This window comes from Passer domesticus, chromosome 25 (genome assembly GCF_036417665.1).
Source record: "Passer domesticus isolate bPasDom1 chromosome 25, bPasDom1.hap1, whole genome shotgun sequence".
Lineage (NCBI taxonomy): Eukaryota > Metazoa > Chordata > Aves > Passeriformes > Passeridae > Passer > Passer domesticus.
In genome coordinates, this window is record NC_087498.1 from 1700001 (window position 1) to 1717810 (window position 17810).

General features: G+C 59.3%; 2 protein-coding genes across 2 annotated transcripts in view; one reads left to right on the plus strand and one right to left on the minus strand.

Moving 5' to 3' along the window:
* PSMA5 (proteasome 20S subunit alpha 5) overlaps positions 1–10182 on the minus strand; it is a 10644-nt gene extending 462 nt beyond the window's left edge. Inside the window, exons 1-8 of the mRNA XM_064399059.1 lie at positions 10021–10182; positions 9385–9451; positions 6810–6936; positions 5466–5533; positions 4797–4904; positions 4652–4710; positions 3873–3975; positions 2861–2947 (exon numbers count right to left, since the gene is read on the minus strand). Coding sequence (XP_064255129.1) covers positions 2861–2947; positions 3873–3975; positions 4652–4710; positions 4797–4904; positions 5466–5533; positions 6810–6936; positions 9385–9451; positions 10021–10049 — 648 coding nt within the window. The 5' untranslated portion in view covers positions 10050–10182. The remainder of the gene's footprint in view (positions 1–2860; positions 2948–3872; positions 3976–4651; positions 4711–4796; positions 4905–5465; positions 5534–6809; positions 6937–9384; positions 9452–10020) is intronic.
* Positions 10183–10969: 787 nt separating this feature from the next.
* Positions 10970–16291, plus strand: SYPL2 (synaptophysin like 2). Its single transcript, XM_064398928.1, has 6 exons — positions 10970–11057; positions 11621–11692; positions 13002–13120; positions 13679–13880; positions 13969–14160; positions 16013–16291. The coding sequence occupies exons 1-6, from the start codon at positions 11007–11009 to the stop codon at positions 16139–16141; spliced, it is 765 nt and encodes a 254-aa protein (XP_064254998.1). The 5' UTR covers positions 10970–11006; the 3' UTR covers positions 16142–16291.
* Positions 16292–17810: the final 1519 nt, after the last annotated feature.

A 17810-nucleotide genomic window follows, 5' to 3' on the forward strand; every position in this document is an offset into this window, starting at 1 on the left:
AATTTAGTGGGAACTGCTCCCACTCGATGGGGGAAAAGCCATCAAAACCCCCAGGAGAGAATTCCTGCCTCTCCCAGGAGCCAAGGGGACAAATCCTGGTCTGTCTGGGAGCTGAGGGGGCTCAGGGAAACTGAGGCAGAGGTCTCCAAGGAAAACAGGGACAGCACAGAGCCAGGGCAGACAGCAGAAACATTCCAGAGGCAGCACCAGGGATCAGGGACACTCGAATGACAAGCCTGGAGGAGAAACGTGAGCAGAAATATTCACACCTGGCTCAGGGATGGGAGCCCAAAGCAGGGACAGCTGTGCCAGTGGAAATGCCAAGGCTCCAGAGAGAGCTGGGGTGCCCTGGATTGAGCTGGGGTATCCCATAACAGGATGGGATGGGGCAGGGACAGGGCAGGGATGGGAACAGGGACAGGGCTGGGATGGGAACAGGGACAGGGACGGGATGGGAGCAGGGACAGGGACGGGATGGGAGCAGGGACAGGGACGGGATGGGAGCAGGGACAGGGCTGGGATGGGAACAGGGACAGGGACGGAATGGGAGCAGGGACAGGGCTGGGATGGGAGCAGGGACAGGGCTGGGATGGGAACAGGGACAGGGCTGGGATGGGAGCAGGACAGGGACAGGGCTGGGATGGGAACAGGGACAGGGACGGGATGGGAGCAGGGACAGGGCTGGGATGGGAACAGGGACAGGGCTGGGATGGGAGCAGGACAGGGATTGGGCTGGGATGGGATTGGGATGGGATGGGAGCAGGGACAGGGCTGGGATGGGATTGGGCTGGGATGGGAGCAGGGACAGGGACGGGATGGAATGGGAATAGGACAGGGACAGAGCTGGGATGGGAGCAGGGACAGGGCTGGGATGGGAGCAGGGACAGGGCTGGGATGGGAGCAGGGACAGGAGCAGGGACAGGGCTGGGATGGGAACAGGGACAGGGCTGGGATGCTCCTGAACTCACAGGCACTGGGCACATGGTTTGACTCTCCCGGGATCAAAGTGTATGGATGCAACCAATAAGCTGAAGGAAAGTTCTGGAGCATCCCAGCAGATCCCAAAGCTCTTCCAGGGTGACTGCTCACAAACCCCCCCTTCCCCAGCACAAGGGAGCAGCTGATCCAGGGGCAGGGAGGTGCCACAAGTGTTTTCCCAGGTGGGAAGGTCCCCACGCTCAGCCTGAGAGCTGCTGCCAGCCCAGGTTTCAGCCAGAACTCTCAGACAAGGTGGAGACACTTGGAGATGCCACTTCAGGCCCCTCAAATCATGGAGTGGTTTGGGCTGGAAGGGACCCAAAGCCCATCCAGTGCCACCTTCCACTGTCCCAGGCTGCTCCAGCCCTGTCCAGCCTGGCCTTGGCACTGCCAGGGATCCAGGGGCAGCCCCAGCTGCTCTGGGCACCAAACCACCTGTGCAGGGGCTGGACTGATCCTGGGCCCAACCAGACTCAACAAGAGCCAGATTTATGCACCAAGACCAGCTGTGAATACCAAAGAAACCTTTATGAACACTAAAACCAGCAGAGACACCAATTCCTTTGCTTCCCCCACCTCCTCAAACCTGTCCCTCACCCTCTCCCTACCAAAGCTTCACTGCACCATTCCCTGACAGGCTTCACAGGGAAGTCATTAATCTAAAATTGTGAAGTCCTTTCAGGCTCCTGACCTTTGCCACCAATGGATTTAACTCTTCCACAGCCACACACTCCCTCTTCTCTTTGTTCCTAGATGGAAAATGCCACAGCAGCATGGCCAGAGCCAAGAAATGGGAGAGGCACACACTTCTAGGAAGCAAAGAGCTCTTCAGGTGGCAGATTTTCAGCCAGGGGGTGACTTGAGTCAATAGAAACCTTTTAATCCTCAGCACATTCCTGCTGTCCTTCCCCCTGCACCATTCCACCCCACTCCAGGGCCGTGCCAAGCACAGTTAAGCCCTGTTAAACAGGGACATGACATCAGGATACTGTACACATTCCTCTGCCTGCACTGTACCAGGAAAAAATGCATGGCCAAGGGCTGGAAGAGCACCTGGGAAGGAGATTCCAGCCCCATGGCATGATTTTGGGACAGGGTATCCAAGTTTCCATGTGCTGTTGGCCTTCCCCTCCAAAGGAAGCTGTTGAATCCCAGCAGGAATGGTCCCCCACAGCAACATTTAACACAAAAATGGGCTGAATACCTTGGGGCTGTTTGGGAAAAGGTTTCCCAGCACTCAGAGGGGAGGAAGGGGAGGAGAGAGCAGCTCAGGAGCTGGAATGCCACACTTTGGAAAGGTCTGGTGTCTCATAACCCACCCAAAATAGAAGCAAACTCTATACACCAGCCTGGCTCCTCTTCTCCCAGTCACCCCACCCAGTGCAGAGGGTTTGTACCTTTCCCACCCAAAAAGGAGCCTGTGGAGCAGCTTTGGGGGCCCAGCATCCCAGGCTGTGGGTACTGCCTGCCCCAGGGCTCCAGGGCACAGCCAATCCTGGAGGATCCTTGCTGCTCCCACTGCCCAAGGGATTGTTGGCACTGCCCCAGGACTAATATAGCCCAGGAGCTGGGTAATTTTCATTCCTTCTAGTATTACAAGCAGCAAGGCAAAAAAGAATGGCTAGATGCAGGGGAGCAAGCAGTCTGTGTGGTATGTTGGGTTCTGCTGACTGCAGAAGGTCAGAGAACCCCTTCTGCTCATCCTGGATCAGCCATGAAAACAGACCAGGCTCTGCACCTCTGCAAGGGAAAAGCCTCAGCTTTCCCAAAATGCCCCAGGGTGTGATGCAAAGGGCAGGAACACCTGCAGGACTCGGCTCAGGAAGCCCTGAGCTGCTCCATTCCTCACTCCAGGGGCAGCCCTGGCTCCAGGAGGACTCACCTCGATGTTGGTGGCATTCAGTTTCTCCTCCATGACCTGTTTCAGGATGACCAGGGAAGATTTGATGGCTTCCTTTAGCGTCATGGACTGGAAAACAAATGGCTCATGATGACAAGCTGCAGGCTCAGGAGCTGGCTCCTCTCCCTCCCCTCTCCCAAATCCCTTGAGCCAGGAGCCAAAGGAGCAGCTTAGCAAGGGATCTGCAGCATCCCTGGGAGACTGCAGCAGGCAGGGCAGGGACACCCACAGGAACAGTGAAATCCTGCCTGAGATTTAAAAATGGTTCATTTGGGCACATAAATCTGGTTAATTTTAAAATGGTTAATTTGGGACAGGAGGGGCTGTTTCTCTTCACCAATTTCCTCCCAAAAAGCCAGATTCCCTCCAGGCAGAAGCCTCCATGCTGCATTGAATCTGATCAATCCCATGCATCCCTAGACCAGAGGGATGTGCAGCACAGCTGTGTTTCACTAACTCTGCATTTGAGAAAGGGTTGGCAATGCAGGGAGTCCAGGATTTGGGCAATTTGGAGAATTCCAGTGAAAAAAATGAGTCTTCCCAGCCACCATCACTAACTGTGCTTTTCATCAAGGTTTGGTTTCTTACCACCCAAAATGGGCAACTCCCTCCTCATGGGGGAAAGAATTCCTATTTAATATCAAACATGACCAGAACTTCAGCACAAAGCTGCTCCCTTCCTGAGGGTGCTGCTGTGAGCTCAGGATGCTTCCAGCTGCACCCACACAGAGCCTGATGCTGACAGCAGCACCCAGAGCTCAGTTTTTATTTATGGGAACTTGCTGACATGGCAGAGAGCAGCTCTCAGTTTAGGGATCCTCAGCACCTACTCACAGGATGCTCTGCTCAGGAGTGATCCTGCCCTGAGCAGCTCAGCCACCTCCTCTCCATCCCACTCCTAAACCCTCACTGGGGAGGGAATGAGGGGACCCTGGAGGTGGTGAAGTGCCCCAGAGGCAGGAGAGGTGACCCCCAAGCCCAAAAGCAGCCTTACCTTGTGGTAAACCTCCTGCAGGGAGCTCTGGGCTCCCTCTGAGGCGGAGCCGATGGCTCTGGCGTCGCACTGCACGAACGTCCCCGAGGGATCCATGTGGAACCTGTGGGGACAGGGGGTGACTGCCTGCACCCCTCCCACCCCAGGGCATCCCAAGGACTCTCCCAGCAGCCCCCAGAGCTCCCTGCACAGCTGGAGCTAGGATTCATCCCCAGGCTGCCAACTCACACACTCTAACAGTGCCCTCTTTCCTCAGAGAACCATTTCCCTTTGGATTTCCCATCTTATCCTAAATGTTTTTTAATCAATTCAGCAAGTTTTTTTCCCTGCTGGAAGGCAGACCTGACTGGTCTGGCTCTGCCAAGCCTTTCCCACTTCCAGTGGGGCCATCTGAAGTGCTGAGTTCAGGTTACAGCTGCTCCAACACCTCCCCAAGGAATGTCACATGGATTATGTTACTGGTGGCTTGCCGGTCCTTTAGGGAAAGGTAAGAATACACTCAAGATGAGGAGAGCTTTAACACTTCCCTCCTCCCCAGGAAACCACATTTTTAAGTTAAAAAGGCAAGAGTTTGGGGCAGATAAGATGATTTCCCATGTCACACAAGCAGGCGAGGCTCTGGAAAGGGTTTAACAGGATTACCAAACATATCAGGACATAATGGGATAAACCACAAGGGACTGGCTTAAGGAGAATCCCAGAATCGAGCCCTTAAAACAGCCTGGGAATTCTGCAGTGGAGGTTTGGTCTTTTCCCTGGATTAAAAGAGCAGAACTCACAGCTGGGGTCCCTTCTCATCCACTCCTCCGAAGAGCAGAGCGACACCGAAGGGGCGGGACTGTGGGACAGAGCAGGGAAAGGGTCAGACAGGGCAAGGCCAGGGGCTCCCCAATCCCCCAGTCCCCCCAATCCCCCCAGTCCCACCATGGCTCCTGGGTCAGCATCTTCCTCCCCGAACTGCAGGGCCAGGTTAGACACAGCCTGGGTCACACTCTCCACCGTCATGGTCTCGTTGTAGGTGAACCAGTGATTCTGCAGGAAACCCAAACACAGATCCCATTATCCCCACGAGCCCCAAGTGTGGCAGCCCTGCATGGCTGGGGTGGGGAGAGACAAGGATAACTTCCCTGTGGAACTCAGGGCACAGCCAGTTCCCCCAAGGAAGCATCAGGGGGAGTGGGATGTACAAAAATCCACAGAGAATTGGACACCAAGGCTTGGGATGCCAGTGGGGAAATGCAAGGCTGAAGGGCTTTATCCCAGTATCTGCTCTGGAAGTAATGTGTTAGCCAGCTCCCCAGAGGGTGGAAAAGTGCTGATATGCAGCACAAAACCCCAGGAAAATCCTTTGCAGCAGCACAGATTTGTACCTGGGACCTCCAAGCACCTGAGGCATCCAGGAAATGTAAGGGGATAAAAAGAAAACCAATATATCCAATATTTTACCAGAACAATCAGACAGCCCCCACACTCCCAACAAGCCTCCAGCTTCCCACCAGCTTCTTTGATGGAATGATCTTCCCTTTCCCAGCACTTTCAAGGAGTTCCTGGGATTTGTGCTGCTAATTTAAGAACAGAGATGTCAGATCTTACCTGAGTCTCCACTCTGGCCTTGTCAATTAAAGTCTTTGCATCAGCTATTAGGCCACTCATGGCACACCCTGGAAGGGAAAGGGCAACCAGGAGTCATTCCTGTTTCTTTCCTGAGTCATTCCACCCATTATTTGGGATGTATTTTCCCCCAGATTGCCCAAAGCCCACATAAACACGAAGGGCTGCAGGGAGGAGCTGCTCCCTGAGTGGGAAGGTGGGGAAGAGATTTGTCCCACTGTGCTGGGCACTGCTGAGGCCTCACCTGGAATGCTGGGGACAGTTTTGGGTTTCTCACAAGGACAATGAGGAGCTGGAGCATGTACAGAGAGGGGAACAGAGCTGGGGAAGGAAATGGAGCACCAGGAGGGGCTGAGGGAGCTGGGAAGGGGCTCAGCCTGGAGAAAAGGAGGCTCAGGGGGACCTTGGGGCTCTGCACAACCCCTGACAGGAGGGGACAGCCGGGGGGGTCAGGCTGTGCTCCAGGGAACAGGGACAGAGGAAAAGGAAACAGCCCCACAGTGCACCAGGGCAGGTTCAGGTCAGATATTATATTATTTTTTTCATGGAAAGCATGATCAGACCTGGCACAGGCTGCCCTGTGAACACTGGTGGAGTCCCCAGCCCTGGAAGGGTTCAAAGAGTGAGGATGTGGCACTTTGGGACATGGATTAGTGGTGGCCTTGGGATGGCTGGACTCCCTGATCTCAGAGGGCTTTTCCAGCCTCGAGGATTCCATGGGATTGACCAGATTTGCTCCAGAAGAACCTGCTGGGAAGGGCCCTGGCTGCCCCACAGGCAGCAGAGGCTGCAGGAATCCCAGCACAGACTCTACTCTGGAGGAGGGGATTGCATCACAAGCTCCTGGGAGCAGGAAATTGGACTCCTGGAGCTCCTCCCAGGCCCATGGAGCAGCAACACAGGGATTTTGGAGGCTTCCTGCCCCTTCAGGGTGACATATTTGGTCATGAGCCCACTGTGGGCTGCTCAGGGCATGGGTGGCATCAGTGACCCTGGAGAAACTGGCCCCAGCCAGGTCCACCATCATTCCCAGCCCCCCCAGAGCTCAGTTTGGGATGAGCTTTCATGAGGGAGGTTACTGAGGCAGGGGGCAGTGCCTCAGCTGCCCCTTTCTGCTCCCTGGAGCTGCCCTGCTGGCTTGGAGCCTGCCAAACCAGTGCCCAGGGAGGGATGAGCCTTCCTGCTCCAGGCACTGCCTGCAGGGAGGGCTCATCCCAACACACAGCTTCCCAAATTGCCAGGGGATGGACTCTGATCACAAATAATTCCCAGTTTTAGGGGTGATCTGATGCAGAGGGACCCCCAGGGATAACCCCTTCTCCTCACCAATGTGGGAGTCGATCTCCACAATCTTCTCAATGCTGCTGGGCTCCATCAGGGGGGATGTGATCCTCTTCTCCACAGCCAGGCAAACTCCCTCTGAGGTCTGGATCCCGATGGCTGTGGAGCCAAGCTGCAAAAAGCACCACAGCTCCAGCTCACACACACCCCAGTGCTAATTCTGATTTATTTGCACTTATGTTGCTTTGGATTCAATGGTGTCACCCACACACAAACCCACTCTGGCTTGGCGTGGTGGATTTTAAAGCTTATTCCCTGAAGAGGGAAAAGGGGAGGGTGAAACCTGTGATTCCCATGAGAACCCAGTGGGTCCCAGAAGGTCCCCCTGAGCCTCCTTGTCTCCAGGCTGAGCCCCTTTCCAGCTCCCTCAGCCCCTTCCCCAGCTGCACATCCTCCAAGCAACAGCAGTTGGTGGAGCCTGGTGAGTGTAAAAGGCCCTGGGAATTCCCCTCAGCCAGAGGGAAAAGAGAGTTTTAAACTCTTGAAAGCCTTTAAGGGTGAGAGAATTTCCTACATCAGTACAAATCCCTCTGCAGCTCTGGCTTGGGCACGTGCCTTTCCATAAGCTCCTGTTCTCCCCAGAGTCCCAGGCACCAATTCCACCCCAGGCCTGCAGGACACCCCAGTGCCACCAGGCCACAAGCACAGGGACAGATCCCAGGGGCTCCTGGCACGGGATCCTGCTGTGATCCCACCAGGCCCTGCCTGGATCCCACCTCAGCTGCACCAACTCTCACCTTGATTCCACTCTGAGCCCACAAATCCGTGCCTGCATCCCAACAGCCCCTACTTTGATCCTACCTTGGGCACACCAAGAGCTGCCTTGATCCCACCATCATCCCACCAGCCCTGCCTTGATCCCACCATGATCCTACCAGTGCTTTTCTGTGTCTTACCACCCCCTAATCTGCATCCCACCAGCCCTTAGCTAATCCTATTTAATCCCACCAACCCCCACATTGGTCCTACCTTAACCCCACCAACTCCTAAACTCAATCCAGCCTTGATCCTGCCAAAAATCACCTTCATCCCTCCATGATCCTACCAATGCTTTTTGGATCTTACCAGCCTCTAGGTAATCCTATTTAATCCCACCAACCCCCACACTGATCCTACCTTAACCCCACCAACTCTTAAACTCCATCCCACCCACCACTCCCTCCACCCCCCCTCAGCCCTGCCTGGATCCCAGCCCGGATCCCAGCTCTTCCCACCAGGGAATTTCCTGGCAGAACTGTCCCAGCTGCAGTGTGCAATGCTCTCCCAACATCCTCCTCAAGCCATGGGTTTGATTGTAACCCCAAGATTCCCTGGAAAGCTGCACCTACAGCCCGGGGTGTGGCAGGAGAGCTGTTTTAATTTATCAATTAGCACGGCCACCAACAGCCCCTGGGAGCTTTAATTCCCAAGTCCTTGTAACTGTGTTCCTTTTTCTGTTACATTATTACTTTATTTCTCCTTTTAGAGCTCCAAGGGACTAAAGGAGCACATAGGAGATGAAGTCAGGACCCTCCTCCCCAGTTCAAACACCTCAGAGCTTTTTCCCTTCCTCACTTGACCTGCTTCTTCCAAATTTAAACTGATTGCCAATCAACACTCACATTCTATAAATATAATAGACAGGAATATTTATTAATTAAGGACAGTTATAAATTCAGGATCTTTAATCCCCAAAGGCCATTTGGCCCTGCAAAGTGGGGTTTCCTCCTAACAACCTTCAGCTTCACATTTAAATCCACCCAAGAAGAGATTTAGGTTTGATTTGGGGATACAAGCTTTGGATTGCATTTTGGGGGGATAAATCACTTGATGGGACAGGGGAGGGAACATTCCACTGAACTTTGGGGAAAATCAGTGGGGTTTGGTGCTTCCTGACCCATAAAGGCAGAGCTGGGGGTGTTTGGCTGGAGGAAACAGACACAGCCTGGATTGGTCCTGTGGGTTCTTTGTTTCTTTTTGTATTTTCACTGGGCTGGGTTGAAGGTGCTCAGATGATACTTTGTGTTTAGATTTAGGTGTTCATTGTTTCTCACCAATGCTACAGCCTCCCAGCTGTGAGTTTTGCAGGTTTTCATTAGCAAGGCACAAAATGGTTAACTAGCTCCTGTTACAAGGGCTTTTAAGGCTAAACAATCTAATTAAGAAATTATACTTAAATTATTTTCTCTTTTAACTTAATAATTGATTACTTGAAGTTTGCAATGAGGACTTTGCTGTTTAAATATAAAGTACCACTCAAATGCAGAAGGAGGAAGATTTATTTCCACTCTAAAACTTCTATGTTGCTTTATATTTATTACTACATTTTAAACCTCCAAACTTTAAGTTTTCTATTCTGTGCTATTACACACTTCTAATTAACTACACCCTCGTAATTCCAGTGCTACTAATCAGTTTTGGAAGTCTTCTTTGCAGCCTCAGGTCAAATGCAGTGTTCTTTTGTGGGTTTTTAGATTTTAGAAAGTTTAAAACCCTCAACTTTTTAGAAAGTTTAAAGCCCCGAGCAATCCCTGCCTGGCAGGAGCCCCAGATGTGACAATTTGGACACTTTTAAAAGTACCTTTATGGCCTCGATGGCATATTCCACCTGGAAGAGCCTCCCCTCTGGAGAGAAGGTGTTCACACCCCTGCAAGGAGAGCACACACTCAGTGAGAGGGGCAGGAGGGACCCGGGGGACTCAAGAGGCTCCAGGACAGAGCTCCAGGAGAGCCGGCAGGGCAGGGCCCGGCTGAGATGTCTCTTTGGAGCCCCAAGGGAGCCGGGCAGCTCCTGCTTCACCCCGGAACGCTCGAGACTGGAGAAGTGCTTTGGGATCCTGGGGCCCAGCCCTGCCAAGGCTCCCCCAGCGCTGGCCCCGGGTGCCCCCTCCCCGCGGCTGAGCCCTTCCAGCCCTGCGTGTGTCGGGGCCGGAGAGCCCTTCCCGGGAAAAACCTTCCCAGCACCAAACCAAACACCCAAAAAACCCAAACCAAACACCGGCGCCCAGGCTGAGGCCGCTCCCTCCGCTCCCCGGAGCACAGCCCGCCCCCCGGCTGTCGGGAGCTGTGCAGAGCCCCAGTGCCCCCCGCGCCTCCCTGTCCCCGGCTGAGCCGTTCCCAGCCCCCGGCCGCTCCCGGTGCGCTCCCGCCGCTCGGGGCCGCTCGGGCCGCGCCGGGCCAGGCCCGTGACTCAGCCGCGCCGGGGGCGGGCACTCACCGGTCGTACTCGGAGCGCGTGAGGAACATGGCGGCGGCGGGGCCGGGCGGGGCCGGCGGATCCCGGGGACTCCGGAGGGGCCGGGGCGGGCGAGGGGTCCGGGGGCACCGGGAGCGCCGCGGCCTCGCCGGGGGCTGCAACGCCGCTTCCGGCCCCGAGCGCCACTTCCGCCCGCGCCGCCCGCCCATTGGACAGCGGCGCTGCGGCCCGGCCAATGGCAGCGCGGGGAGGGCGGGACCAGCGCTCAGGGGAGAGGCGGAGCCCGGTTTGAGTGAGACGAGAGATGGGCGGGGCCATGTGATGGGGCGGGGCCGTAACCTTTGGGGCGTGGCCTGAGCGATGGGGGCGGGACCAGAACGGGAGAGGGGCGTGGCCATAGCGAGGGCGTGGCTGTCGTGCCAGGGGCGGGGCCAGGGCAGCAGGGGGCGGGGCCTGCGGCGGGCACGGCGCGTGCCGGGAGGGGCTCCCGGGAACGGGCACCGGGAACGGGCACCGGGAACGGGCACCGGGAACGGGGATGGGGAAAGAGGGACCGGGGACGGGATACCCATGGATGGGGCACCGGGATGAAGCTGCGGGAGGCGGTGTGGGGAAGGGGCTCCGGGCCGGGCTGCACGGAGGGCAATACCGGGAGGAGGTACCGGGGGTCTGTATGCCCCCCGGCCACACCGGCACCCCGACGCCCCGCACACGCTCCCTCAGCCTCCCTGCCGGCCCGGGAGCGGCTCCCGGCGCAATTCCCGCCTGCTCCCAGCGCTGCCGGCCCCCGGGGCAGCGGAGGAGCCGAGGGACGGCCGGAGCCCCCCGGGGGGCGCTGCGCTGCCCGGGGCGGGCAGGGCCGGGGGGCTGTCCCGGGGGGCCGGGGCCGGCCCAGGGGCGCTGCCGGGGGCGGGGCGGCGCTGCCCGGTGGGTGCCCGGTGGCGGCTCCGCCAGCGGAGCCGTCCCAGCGGGCGGCGGAGGCAGCACCGACCGCCCCCGGGCCGGCCATGTCGGAGCCCGGCGCCCCCGCGGCCGGTGACAAAGCGCCCCGGCTCCAGGTAGGGCTCCGGTGCGTCCCCCTCCCGGTGACCGCGGCAGGCTCCCGGCGCAGCCCCGCGGTGTCCCGGCACTGTTGCTCGGGGCAGCTCCCGGTGTCCCCCCGGTGTCCCGGAGGAGTCGGTGGTGTTCCAGCCCTCCGGAGCAGCCCGCAGTGTCCCGCTGCGGCCGCCGGTGCCACCTCCGGTGCAGCGCCCCGGTGCCGCGGCGCAGCCCCCGCTGTGCTGGCGCCGTGGCTGTGCCGTTCCCCGGTGCTCAGGGCAGCCCCCTGCCCGGGACAATCCCGTTGCAGCCTTCCCGTTTCCCCGGGGCAGCTCCCCGGTCCCCCGGTGCGGTTCCTCCGGTTCGCCGGTGCGGCCCCCCCGGTTTCCCGGAGCAGACCCCTCTCCACAGAGGGAACCCCCAGCCCGGAGCAGGCCCCGATCTCCCGTTGCAATCCCATTGTGGCAACCCGGGGTAGCGCCCCAGTGCCCCGGTGCCGTCCCGGGGCTGTCCCGGTGCCGTCCCGGTGCCGTCCCGGGGTTGTCCCGGTGCCGTCCCGGTGCTCCCGGCGCTCTCTCCGCAGGACCGTGTCCTTCGCGGGCTGCGCTGGGGCCGCCTCCAGGAGCCGCTGGGCTTCATCAAGGTGCTGGAATGGGTGAGTGACCCCGGCGTGTCCCCCCTGCCCCGGGCTCACCCCGGACCCCCGTCCCAGCCCCTTCCCCAGCGCTGCTCCCCACGGACCGGAGTCCCCCCGCATTTGGGGGTTCCGTTGCCTTCCCGAAGCCCCCCCAGAACGGAGGAACCCCAGAGCCCCCCCTGCCCCTCCGGAGCCTCCTGCACCCCATCAGCAGCGGGGCGGAGGCCTCGTTTTGGGGGCTCCGGGGCAGAAAGGAGAGGGGCCACACGGACGCCCCGGTTCAGGCCACCAGCCCCTCCCGGTGACCTTGAGCAGGTGGCACTGCCCCGCCGTGCCAAAGGGGACAGTGACATCGGGGTGCAGGCCCCCGCCACTGCCACGGGCTCGGGGGGCACTGGGGGGTGGGTGGGGGGGTGGGCAGAGGGGCTGAGGGTCAGTGAGCCCCAGCAGGGGGGACGCCGGGGACAGGGGGGAGCCGAGTGCCCACGGCTGTGTCCTGTCCTGGCCGTGCCATGAATGGCTCCCTGGGAGATTGGGTTTCAGGGTGGCATTTCTGCAGCTCGGCCTCGCCAGGCTGGGGGGCTCCCGGGGGAAACTGAGGTACAGGGGGGACTCAGCCCTCTTTGGGCATCTCCCACCAGGAGAAGCCAGCTTGAGGGGCTTTCCCCCAGTCCTACAGCTCCTTGGTTTGCATGAACCCACCCACGGAGGCTCTGGGCTCCCCCTGCCAGTGAGGCCACCATACGGGATCAGACCCCACATGCAAAGACAGCTCAGAAACAAAAACGAGGAGAGAATCCCTGGAGGATCCACCGACACCCCTGCTTAAACTCTTAGTGCCACACATGGCCTGCCCATCCCTGCAGGACCAGGCCTGGCTTTGATGCCCCAGGAGGCTGGGAGCTCAGCCAGGAGGAGCTGTGGGAAAACCCTTTGAGAACGGTGCTTTCCCGGCCCCCTCGTCCAAGAGATGAGGGCAGTGTGACTCCAATGGCACCCGAGGGCACTGCTGGCTCCTGGGAGGGACAGCTCCGAGGGTCTCACCATGGGGATGCTCCCAGCTGCCTGGAAACCCACTCTGGCACTCAGTACCCTGCCTGAAATTAAGGGGGGATGGGGGTGGGTTTGGCCTTGGTGTCCCCACCCCCCAGGCGTGACCCCCATCCTCAAATCCCGGTGCCAGCAGAATCCCAGTGCTGGAGGCTCCTGAGGCCAGCACTGGGGGGTGGCAGCTTGCCCATTACTCAGTGCCAGGGGATGCAGCCTGCCCCCCAAGGATGAAAGGGCCCCAGGTATTCACCCCCTGACCCCTTGCCCTCTCCTGTAGCTCTTTGCCATCTTCGCCTTCGGCTCCTGCGGCTCCTTCAGCGGCGAGACCGGAGCCACAGTGAAATGTGACAGTGGAGGGATGACAGCCATCAGCATCCAGTTCGGGTACCCCTTCAGGTGAGGACTGCTGAGCCCCCACACCCCCCAGGCTGCCCCACGCAAGCTGGGGGTGCTGGGCTGGGGCCAGACTCCCTTCCTGCTGGCACGACCTCCATGGCACCACAGCCATGGTCTCTGAGGTGCCGTGTTCAGCTGGGGACCACACACACCCTGACCCATGGGACATCCCTGGCATCCCTGGCAGTTCCTGACAACACCCAGGGGGATTCCTGTTAATCACAGAAAGCCAGGGTGGGGAAGGAGGGAAATTCTCAGTAGTCAGGGAAGACCATGGGAATCCTGATTTATCTGGGAAAGCAATGATGGAGCTGGGCCAGATGAGAGTCACGGTTCCTTTCCTCTGCCACCAGCCCCATGGCAGGGCACTAGACCCTGAAAAGAATCCAGGTTATGGCAGTGGAACTGTGCCCTCCATCCCAGGGACCCCCCCAGCCTGGTTGTTCTAGCCATCCCTGTCACCATCCCCATTCCCAGGGGACCACCCCAGCGTGGTTAACCCACCTACCCCCGCCATCCTCTCCACTGCCAGCCCCTGACACCCTCCCTCTGTCCCAGGTTATACCAGATTCCCTTTGGGATGCCCAACTGCGAGGATGAATCAGAAGCCCGCACCCTGTACCTCGTGGGTGATTTCTCCGCTCCCGCCGAGTTTTTCGTGACCCTGGGGGTCTTCTCCTTCCTCTACTCCATGGCTGCTCTGGTGCTCTACCTCCGCTTCCATTCCCTGTACACGGAGAACACGAAGCTGCCCTTCACAGTAAGGCAGGCTCACCCTGGGACGGCGAGGCTGGCTCACCCAGCGCCGTGCCAGGGTGCCAGCTGATGCCAGGCTCTCATCCCGGCAGGATTTCTGCGTCACCGTCTGCTTTGCCTTCTTCTGGCTGGTGGCAGCGGCGGCGTGGGGCAAGGGGCTGAGCGACGTGAAGGCAGCCACGCGCCCCTCCGCCCTCATCGCTGCCATGGCCGTCTGCCAGGGCGACGGGGTGCTCTGCAACGCCGGCACCACGCCGGCCATGGGGCTGGCCAACATCTCGGTGGTGAGGCCACGGGGGCACACACACGGGCACACACACAGGCACACACACGGGCACACACGGGCACACAGGCACACACAGGGGCACACACACGGGCACACACGGGCACACAGGCACACACAGGGGCACACACACGGGCACACAGGGGCACACACACAGGCACACACACAGGCACACACACGGGCACACAGGGGCATACACACAGGCACACACACAGGCACACACACGGGCACACAGGGGCACACACACAGGCACAAACACAGGCACACACACGGGCACACACACGGGCACACAGGGGCACACAGGGGCACAGACATGGGCACGCACATGGGCACGCAGAGCACAGACACAGGCACACACGTGGGCACATACACACGGGCACACAGAGAAACACACACGGGCATACACACAGGGGCACACACATGGGCATACACATGGGCACACATAGGCACACAGGGACACACACGGGCACACACATGGGTACACACACAGAGGCACACACATGGGCATACACACAGGCATACACGGGCACACAGGGGCACATAGGCACACACACACACAGGCACACACACACAGGCACACATGGCCAAATAGGTGTCATTTTTTCATTGGGAGCACAGTTTATGGGGTTGAAGCGGAGCTGAACAGCACACACCTGCAACCCACAGGCTGCACGGCTGGGCACGTGAAGGCACAGCAGTGCACACGTGTGTTCACAGGACAGCACATGTGGCTGTGGAGCACACCACAGGTCACAGTGCACACACACAGGTGCACACTCACACACTCTGCCACACCTGTGCCAGATTCCTGAGCTCAGCCAGGAGAGGGCAGTGGCAATGTGGGCACACAGATGAAAATAAGGGCACAGCGTGGAAATGTGGGTGAAAACATTCCACAGCCACCTGCCTTGGTCCCAGGGGATGGGGGATCTGCCCTGCATGCCCCCTCCACTGGAATCCTGGCACTGGGAATGGGCACCCTGTACTGGGAACCAGACACTGGGAACGGGCACCCTGCACTGGGATCCTGGCACTGGGAATGGGCACACTGCACTGGGAACTGGCACTGGGAATGGGCACCCTGCACTGGGATCCTGGCACTGGGAATGGGCACCCTGCACTGGGAACTGGCACTGGGAATGGGCACCCTGCACTGGGAACTGGCACTGGGAATGGGCACCCTACACTGGGAAACTGGCACTGGGAATGGGCACCCTACACTGGGAAACTGGCACTGGGAATGGGGCACCCAGCCACCAGGGACTGCCAGCATGGGGTGGGTGGTGGTGATGCAGTCCCTGGCATCGCTGTTTGGGATGTGTGGGGTGTGTGATGTGTGCGGGGGTGTAGGGCACGTTTGAGGTACATGGGGCTCACGGGGGGAAGTGGGGTGCACGGGGTGCATCGGCATGTGGGTTGTGTGGTGTACACGGGGTGCGTGAGGCACATGGGGCATACAGGGTCCGTGGGTGCACAGGTTGCACGGCACATTGGGGCACATGGGGTGCCTGGGGTGCCTGGGTGGGGAGTATGGGGTGTGTGGGGCACAGGACACAGGTCAGACATGGGGCACGTGGGGTGCCTGGAGCGCAGTGGGGTGCATGGGATGTACGGGAGTTATGGTGGGTATGGGGTGCACAGGGCACACAGGATGCACAGGGTACATGGAGTGTAGGGAATGTATGGAAAGTGTAGGGTGTATGGGGTGCACAGGGCACACACGATGGGTTCATGGGGTGTTTGGAGCTCATGGGGCACACAGCGTGTGTGGGTCACTATACCCCCAAAGCTGCCCTGTGAGACCCTCTCCCTTCCTCTCTGTCCTCTCCGCTCTCCCCTCTCCTCTCCCGCAGCTCTTCGGGTTCCTGAACTTCCTGCTGTGGGCCGGGAACTGCTGGTTCGTGCTGCGGGAGACGCCGTGGCTGCGGCCGGCCGCGCCCCGCGACAGCGCGGCCGAGCAGGGCGCCATCGACAAGCAGTAGCCCCGGGGCCACCAGCCCGGGGATCCGCCCGGCCCCCGGCACCTCGCGCCGGCCGCCAGCCCGGGGACGGGGTGTCGCTGTCCCCGCGGTTGGAGCCGCCGGGGGTTGGGATGCTGAAGGGGGGCACGGAAGCCCGGGGGTCCCGCTCGTTGTCGGGGGCTCCGTGTGTCCCCCCGGGGGTCCGTGTCTGCGTGGGGCGCATAAAGTCCTGGGTACCAGCTGTGCATCGCGGCTCCCGTGTCTGCCTGGGGCTCGAGCCCTGCTCCCTACGGGGATAAACCCGCCCCGTCTGTGGTGCAGGGGAGCCGTACCAGATCCTGGTGCACTGGGAATGGGCATCCTGTGCTGGGAACCAGATATTGGGAATGGGCACCTTGTACTGGGCACCTGGCACTGGGAATGGGGCACCTTGTACTGGGAACCTGGTACTAGGAATGGGTACCCTGCACTGGGATCCGGGCACTGGGAACGGGCATCCTGAACTGGGCACCTGGTACTGGGAATGGGGCACCTTGTACTGGGATCCTGGCAGTGGGAATGAGCACCCTCCACTGGGAAACAGATATTAGGAATGGGGCACCTTGTACTGGGATCCTGATACTGGGAATGGGCACCTTGCATTGGCATCCTGGCACAGGGAATGGGCACTCTGCACTGGGAACCAGACATCAGGTCAGTATTGGGCTAGTGGAGGGTCCCAGGCAGGTCACGGGGGACACCAGAGCAGTGAAAGGATAATCAGGAACCTCAGTCCGGTATTGGGATAATACTGGGAGCACCACTCCAGTACAGGGATCACCTGGAACCCCAGCCTGGAATGGGAATAATGGCAGGGAGTCCCGGCTCCAGGTAGGGATAATAGGGAACCCCAGAGCAGTGGAAGGATAATGGGGGTCCCAGGCTGGGATAGGCATAACGGGGGTCCCCAGCCCTGCACAGGAATAACCCGGAACCTCTGCCTCGTATGGCAATACCCTGGGCTGACAGCCCAGTGTAGATGTAACTATACCAGACCCCAGCCCCTTATAGGGATAACTGGGGTTCTGGGTCTGCTGTGGGGACAACAGGGAACCCCAACAGAGTATAGGGATACCGAGTGCTCCTAACCTGTTATAGGGATACCGGGTACCCCTAACCTGTTATAGAAACACCGGGTACCTCCATCCCCGTATAGGGATACCGAGTGCCCCTAACTTATTATAGGGATACTGGTTACCCCCATCCCCGTACAGGGACAACAGGAGACCCCAGCCCGTTCTAGAAATAACTGGGGTTCTGGGTCTGGTGTGGGGACCACAGGGAACCCCAGCCGAGTATAGGGATACGGGGTACCCCCAAGCTGTAATCGGGATAGGGGGTACCCCCAAGCTGTTACCGGGACACCGGGTACCCCCAAGCTGTTACCGGGATACGGGGTACCCCCAAGCTGTGATCGGGATATCGGGTACCCCCAAGCTGTTACAGGGATACCGGGTACCTCCAAGCTGTTACAGGGATACTGGGTACCCTCAAGCTGTTACCGGGACACCGGGTACCCCCAACCTGTTACCGGGACACCGGGTACCCCCAAGCTGTTACCGGGATATCGGGTACCCCCAAGCTGTTACCGGGACACCGGGTACCCCCAAGCTGTTACCGGGATACCGGGTACCCCATCCCCGTACCGGGA